This window comes from Corythoichthys intestinalis, chromosome 4 (genome assembly GCF_030265065.1).
Source record: "Corythoichthys intestinalis isolate RoL2023-P3 chromosome 4, ASM3026506v1, whole genome shotgun sequence".
NCBI classification, from domain to species: Eukaryota; Metazoa; Chordata; class Actinopteri; order Syngnathiformes; family Syngnathidae; genus Corythoichthys; species Corythoichthys intestinalis.
The window spans coordinates 31293035-31300924 of NC_080398.1; the positions used below are offsets into that span (position 1 = coordinate 31293035).

Here is a 7890-nt window from a genome sequence, read left to right on the forward strand (position 1 = left end):
CGGAGCAACAGGCCAGCACCCTTATGGGAAATTCGGGTCTGGGCTGCACAATTTGTACGGCGGTGGGAACTTTGGGGCCAGAGCAGACGCAAAAGAATGGGTTTGTGTTATTTATTTTCATCTTAGATTTTTAAAAAAAATGTTTTACAAGTTTGACCTGTTCAGAAACTAATTGCTGACTATGTACTGTAAAGCCTGAGTTATACTCCCGCGTTGCGGTGACGGCGCAGCAACTACGGCGTCATTCGACATTCGATAGTTCTGCGGTGAGGGAACGCGTTGCACTGTAATTCACCGCCAAGCCACTAGAGGGGTGTGGCGTTATGTTTGTACGGTTTTGGGGCATGATTGTTGACTTCCGCTAGTCTAGTTTAACGGAGAAAAAAATAAACAAATGCAAGATGGAACTCTTGAAAGTAAATATTCTGCTCATCAACACTGAATAAATATTGAACATACAAATGTTGAGGGGCAGGCGACGCAGAAGACGGTTTCGAGGCGGTCTGGCCGACTTTTGATGCTGCACAGAGAGTTTTAGACTCGGGTGGAGAGAGCTAGCTGTGGCGGCTAGCTTCAAATTGGCGTTGAGCACTGCGTTCAAGGTCTGCAAAGCCCTCCAGCCTGATTTGTTTGCCGTGTCCTACAACCAGCCAGTGGGAAGCCATAGCAGATTTCTGGCGTCTATGGAACTTCCCAAACTGCGTTGGGAGCCTTGATTTTAACGTTATCATAAAAAGCACCGAGGCACTCTCAATCAGTGATGATGTATCGTTTGTGAACTTTCTGTTATTGAAAATTAAAGATCAAAACAGCTCTTTTGACACCAAATCTGTGCTTTATTCTTCATATACTTGAAGTGTGACACGCAAAAAAGTCACAGACTCACGGCAAACATATGTACACAATAAATGATGAAGCGCACCAACCAAAAATATGACATAAAGTGATAAAAAGTTGGCAGTTTTTGGCCAACTGGGTCACCGCTTCATGTGGCCACTCGATTCCGAACACACACGTCTCGGAGGTTCTTCCATTTTTTTTTTTTTTTTTTTTTTTTCAATCGCCGACGTTGCCATTTGGCAATCACAATAATGGCTTCACGAGACTTGCTCTTCGAGGATACTCCTGTCGGCTTGGTCCATTTTTGCGTAGAAAATAATGTTTGATTCTATTTTACAATGGTGGTGATTTCGCGCTGAACTGGAAACAACAGTCTGAGCGGACCAATCACAGTTAGTTTCTGCCACGTCATGCGCGTCTACGCGACGTGAAGGTTAGAAAATTCGAGAGGAGCGCATCAGGCTACGGCGCAGGGTCATAACTCGGGTCTTCCTTGACGCCGCAGGTCTGACGCAGAAGTATAACTTGGCCTTAAGTCCCACCTGTGGTTATGTGGTAAATGGTAAATGGACAGTACTTATATAGCGCATTCATCTGCATGGTTACCATGCCCAAAGCGCTTTACATTAGCACACATTTACCCGTTCACGGACACATTCACACACCAATGGGGCTGCTGCCATGCAAGGCGCTGTCAACCCATTGGAGGCAAATCAGGGTTCAGTGCCTTGCCCAAGGGCACTTTGACAGTGGGCAGTCGTAGCCAGGAATCGAACCACTAACCCTTCGGTCCAAGGACAACTCCAGCTACCAACTGCGCCACGGCTGCCCCTGTCCCCATGTGGGCAATTGCCCGTGCTGTGCAGAGTACAGGGTGACCCAAAAAAAAGTTTACACTGCCATAATACAATTTAAATGCCATGTTTATTCATCTTAGAATTAGAATTGAATCACAAATTATACATTATTGTAAAGAACATGTACAGTACACTCTATTTTTCAATGTGTCCTCCCTTAAGTGTCACAACAGCCTCCAGGCGCCTGCGGAACGCTTCTTTATGTAGGATGCTGTCATCTTTTCCCAAGATCTAACAATGGACCTCTCCAAGGCTGCCACAAAAGTTTGTGGCTTCTTACAGGCACTGTCCTCCACAGTTGCCCATATGCTATAATCCAGGGGATTGAGATCTGGACTCTGGGGTGGCCACATATCACCTTGTCAATCAACTTTTTGGTCCGCACAGATCTTCACTTCCAGACCCAGGTTTTCGTGAGGCTGTTCCAGTATCTTTCAGCTTCTTTTTAACTTTGTAGACTGCACATCTGGAGATTCTCAGATTTGCTGCAATCTCTTTAGGTGTCAGACCGGCACGCAGCAATTCAGGTACAGCTAAAGTTTTCTTCATTTTCAGCAGAAGCACAGGAATTGTAGAGACAAGAGATTACCAGCTGCATTGAGTGACCTTAATGTATCACTTAAGCATGACAACCAATGGCTTTTAAACAAGCAGTCAACTGAGTGTAAACTTTTTTTTGGGTCACCCTGTACAGCCTAAATAATTGTAAATTGTTGTCATAACATTTATACCATGAATATTATCTGAAATTGAGGCTTGTAAATCCCACAGCATAGCAAGTGGGCATTTGCGTGTTGTTTTCAGCACCATTTTCTGCGCATGTTCCAGGACTTGTGCTCGTCTCGTCATCCCTGCGCTGTCATATGTACTTTGCGTTCCGGCACCTTATGGTTTACAAATTAAGCACTGGAAGTGAGTAATCTAATTACATTTTCCATCTTTGCAACACCGTTACCGTTACTGAGGATGTGAAGGGGCGCGTTGGTGGCGTTACTACAATTTGGTTGAACGAAGCGCTGGTTTTCTGATTTTCTCACAGCTGCTTGGCAGGTAGCAGAATGGAAGGGGGAAGGAGGGAAATGGGTGATGACACCGTTGCAAACGCGATGCCAGGTGGTACGGAGCGTTAGCATAGCATTCGCGTTCCTGTTAGCATTAGAGTTTAGCAAAGTGAGCGTCATCTTATATTCTTGGGCAGCTCTTTTTTGCATACAGTTCATGGTGTCCAGGTGGGTACAATTAATTGAAAATAATTTATTTTTTCCTGTTGAGTATGCATTATCATCAATAACTCGGCATTGTCCTTGGAGGTGCTACAATATAATCATATATATATAGATACTGTATATTTATATTGGGGGCTGTCAAACGATTAAAATTTTTAATCGAGTTAATCACATCTTAAAAATTAATTAATCGTAATTAATCACAGTTCAAACCATCTAAAAAATATGCCATATTTTTCTGTAAATTATTATTGTTGGAATGGAAAGATAAGACACAAGACGGATATACGTATACATTCAACATATTGTACATAAGTACTGTATTTGTTTATTATAACAATAAATCAAATAATAAATATTAGTGATATTTACAATATGATACATTATAAATGTTAGTACAAGTTATAGAAATTTTATATTAAAACCCCTCCTAATGTTTTCGTTTTAATAGAATTTGTAAAATTTTCAATCAAAAAATAAACTAGTATCTCGTCATTGTTGGTGTCAGTAATTACACAATGCTCATGGTGCTGAAACCCATAAAACCAGTCGCACCCAAGCGCCAGCAGAGGGTGACAAAACACCAAAAAACAAGTAACAGTGAACATGACACTGTGCTGTCATTTTAATCTGTTTGAGCGGGGCATGTGCGTTAATTGCGTCAAATATTTTAACGTGATTAACTAAAAAATATTAATTACCGCCCGTTAATGTGATAATTTTGACAGCCCTAATTTTTATATACATATATATATATATATATATGTATCATTATTATTATTACCAAATATAGTCACATGCCCTAAACTTTTCTCAAACGATGTATCCATGAACCTTGTCTGATGTTTTTAATCAAAAGAACTGGAGCGAAGACAGGAGATGCAGGATATTCAGAGCCTCACGTGCATATTAAAAAATAAATCTATATATATTAGGAGTGTGTAAATACACACAAGTGCAGGTTCAGTACAACAGCAAGCACAGCATTCGAAAGTTAAAGTTTGTATACAATTACACTCTTATATAGGTGAAATTTTAAAAAATGTAAAAAGTGTGACCTACAGTATGTTTTTTGTTTTGGAATGACAAATTCAGTCCAATTCAATCAGTTAATACAAACATATTTGATATAAAAAATGTAACATGTAGCAGAGGTTGCGCTAGACTTTTTCGTTGTCTGTCATTTTGACTGACAGGGTCATAAAAATCCAGTCATAATCTATTTTTACCCGTCACTTAATTTTTTAAAATGATAATAATGACATTGTGGTGACCCTTTGTTTAGCATAATTCACTTTCCGTACTTGTGTGTCCATTTGGCCAAGCGCGTTACCCGCTACGATACAGTGATGTGACAGACACACTTAAGAGCCGCGCGCGTTCCGGCTTGAATAGACAGTTCACAGAGAGCAGCGGAGCTACAGCGGCTGGACACAGCAATTCCAGCTAACAAGACTCTTAACATTGCATACCGCTTCAACATATTCAATATTATTTAGTTTTCATTCATTTTCAATTAATATTCTGTCCGAACAAGCTTAACAGAGAATCCACACCGTGCCATCACACATCAAGCAGATGAATAAGTAACTTTTTCTCCGCAGTGACAAAAACAGCTGACTGTGGCCCCAGTAGGTAGCCACCGTTTGTCCATAATAGGAAATGAATGGAAATCGTGTACGAAGGAGATGTTTACAGAGCTAAACCTACCAATTATCTCCGAAAATGATGTGCCTGGTGCCAAATTCACTGGCAAAGATGTGGAAGAACATAAAAATGTTCAGTTAAAGAGATGGCTTTAGTGTCGAAGGCTGAAAAAGACGAAAAAAACGAGCCGACCTAAGCATAGCTTTAGCTTTTTTTATCGACGCGACTGACAATGACATTCTCCTGTTTCAACAAGCTATCCTTTACCATCAGCCCTGTCTTGCTTATATATCCTCTGGTTGTCCTATGTCTCTTACCGTTCTTGGGGGTAATTTAGTTAGCTTTGAGAAGCGATCGCAAATGCTACTCAGTGACAGCCAACGAACACTTTTAATTTTTTCATTGATAACACATCTTAATTCTATAATTTATTTACACTTCCCCCTTACTAAAGTTGTTTTTTTATATATATATATAACAGAAACGGTAACAGTGGCATTCAGATACCATTGGTAATTTTTTTCAGGTCATTCATTGTCAGACAGAAGCAGTACAGCACAACGTTACGCTAAAAGAATGTGAAAAATATAAAATGGATGGCTTACCTCTTTGTCCTCTGAAAGACCATGCAAACCCAACATAATGTTTACTGCATATGAAACGTGAACGGATTCGCCGAGCTGGTGTTAAAGTCAGCGCAAGTTGATTCGGTCTTCACATTTTTTCCTCTCGAGTTTTTGGTTTCCGGAAACGTATGAAGAAAACATCCTTCATGTGTCGTAATGTCTAGAGTCGTTTCTACAAGTTCCAAAAAAGCAATGCGTGATCGGCATGTTCATTACCGGAGAAAACTAGCACTTTTTACGTTGGGTCTATGCGAGGGCGGGTCTATAATGTCCCACTTCGGCTTTACTTCCGCTTTACGATGCGACGTCACGGTCTAAAAATAGCCTGCGTGCGGTACGCCATTGCGTGCCCGCTTGTGCAGTCCCTCTTTTTTCACCTCTTTTATCAACACCATCGTCGTTTTGGGGCTTTTTGAAGAAACTTCGGACACTCAGTTGCCTTGACATTTTTCCGAGTAAGGCCAACGACGTCATGCATCAAGAGAGACAATAGCTGATTAATATGCCCACTCGCTACCCTGTGGTCTGGGGTGTGAATTGCAACCTGTCAAAATGACGGATGGACTTCAGTTTTTTCCGTCACCGTTTTAAAAAATCGGTCAACGACGGAAAATATTCGGTTAACGCGACCCCTTTGACATGTAGTAACGTGTATGAAAAGTAACACCAGTTACTTTGCTGAGTAACTGATTATTCTTACAATGAGGTAACTGAGTTAGAAACTCAATTACTTTTTGGGAGAAGTAATTTGTTACTGTAACTAATTACATTTTTAAAGTAAGATTAACAACACTGCTCACCTGTAAATATCGCCCCTGTCATCAACTTGAGGTCAAAGTTCAGCGCGAGGCCAGGCGCGATGATCAGGAACATGACTGATGTGGATGAACAAGCGTCAGCACGTTTGACAGTAAGGGCGTAGGTTTTCATAGGGACGGTAGGGACAAAACACTACCAACTTTTCGGGATGGTCAGATTGTCCCCACCAATTTTTAAGTAACCTTATTTACGTTATGTAATGACTTCAGTTAAATAGGTCTTTTAGGTTGTCTTCCTATATGTTTTAGTTGTTGTAATTGACCCTAACATTATTAAGTGAATTATTGTCATTATTGTACAGATTTACATGTACCTCTTTTCACTAGCTAAATGTGCCGGTCCTTTTTAAAAAAAAAAAAAAAAACTGCTAAATGCACATTTGATTGGCTGATGACTTGACCCTCCCCCCTTCTCCCCCAACACACACACATTAGATTTTAGAGGTGTTAGGAATTTAAGATGTTTTTTTTTCATCCAGCAGAAGCCACTGTAAGAAATGTAAAAAGATGTCAATGTTGTGGAAGTGGGGAACACACCACTAATTTTGCTACTGAAAGTCCGACCTGCATCAGAGTTAGCATGACATTAAACTGTGTGAACTTGCTAACCTGCAAAACTCGAGTAGGAAGCTGCTTAGAAAGAAGTGTCCTCCTGTATGTGTTTTCTACTGTTAATGTTAAATTGACTTTGAGAAATGTATTGAACCGAGGTTTAACCTCTTCGCCCCAATTTTGCTTTTTATCTTATTTATGTGGTCGTAATGTAGCCCACTGGAGCTTCATTTTTTTTTCTTTTTTGTGGAGTTTGGCTGTGCTTGTTGACAAAAGCTGTAGTGTTTTACCTGAAGGACGTCTCCATTAAAAAAAAAAAAAATGTCATTCCCTGACAAAAGAGTTTTTTCAGTTATATTCATTTCTTTATTTCGACAACATTGATTGGTCTTAAGACAAATGTTTATTATTTTTAAAAAATTCGTGGATAGTTCCATCCATCCATTTTCCATGCCGCTTATTCCTCACAAGGGTCGCGGAGGTGCTGGAGCCTATCCCAGCTAACTTCGGGCAGTAGGCAGGGGACACCCTGAATTGGTTGTCGTGGATAGTTAAGATGATTAATAAGCTTGTATTTATTTTGTATGTTAATATATTGTAAGTGATGTTCAAATAATGCCATTTAAATTTGCTAAAAAATCTGGACATTTTTTCTGGAAGTTTTCAAAATGTTTTTTTAGTAGTTTTTTAAAACATTGGTTTGAATTGAACGCTGTAGGTTGAACTAATAAACATAAAATTTAGTATAAGTTTTAAGTGTTTATAAGTAACAGTTCTATTTTGCATTGATCATTATAAATGTTCAGTTCCCGGCAAAAAGTTTTCATGCAGGTTATGCCATATCGTCCCTACCAATGTTGAGACCAATCCTACGCCCTGATTGACAGCCAATGTATTTTGACCGCAAGAGCCTCCCAGTCAAACATATATTTGACGTCCATCTTTGTCAATGGCAGCCAGGGAGCTGAGATACAATAATTTTCTTACCTGCGCCGCTCAGCGCGCCAAACAAGCCTCTGATTGTGACGTAGCCCAAGTTAAACGATTCTGATTGGCTGAGGAGGAATCGCTGGCAGACATGTGGGAGGAAGCGTTTGATCAGTTGCTCTACAGCTGCCACGACACGTTATCACCATTAGGGGGCGTCAAATGACAAGACAATGATAAGTCAAGCAAAAGACTCACTGCTGCGAGGCTGATCGTCACGAGTCATTGTGGTTATTACTTTTTATTAATAATCGCGATCTTCATCCATAGAATTGATGGATTTGGGAGGCACTCGAAAGAGGAAGCTGGGTTAAAATAGAACTGTGTGATGTCATGA

General features: G+C 40.2%; 1 protein-coding gene across 1 annotated transcript in view; it reads right to left on the reverse strand.

Annotated features, from left to right (window-relative positions):
- Positions 1-7779, reverse strand: part of dcst1 (DC-STAMP domain containing 1) — a 29322-nt gene extending 21543 nt beyond the window's left edge. The window contains exons 1-3 of the mRNA XM_057835293.1: positions 7752-7779; positions 7554-7679; positions 5997-6071 (exon numbers count right to left, since the gene is read on the reverse strand). Of these exons, the coding sequence (XP_057691276.1) occupies positions 5997-6071; positions 7554-7679; positions 7752-7779 (229 nt within the window). The remainder of the gene's footprint in view (positions 1-5996; positions 6072-7553; positions 7680-7751) is intronic.
- Between the last annotated feature and the right edge of the window lie 111 nt (positions 7780-7890).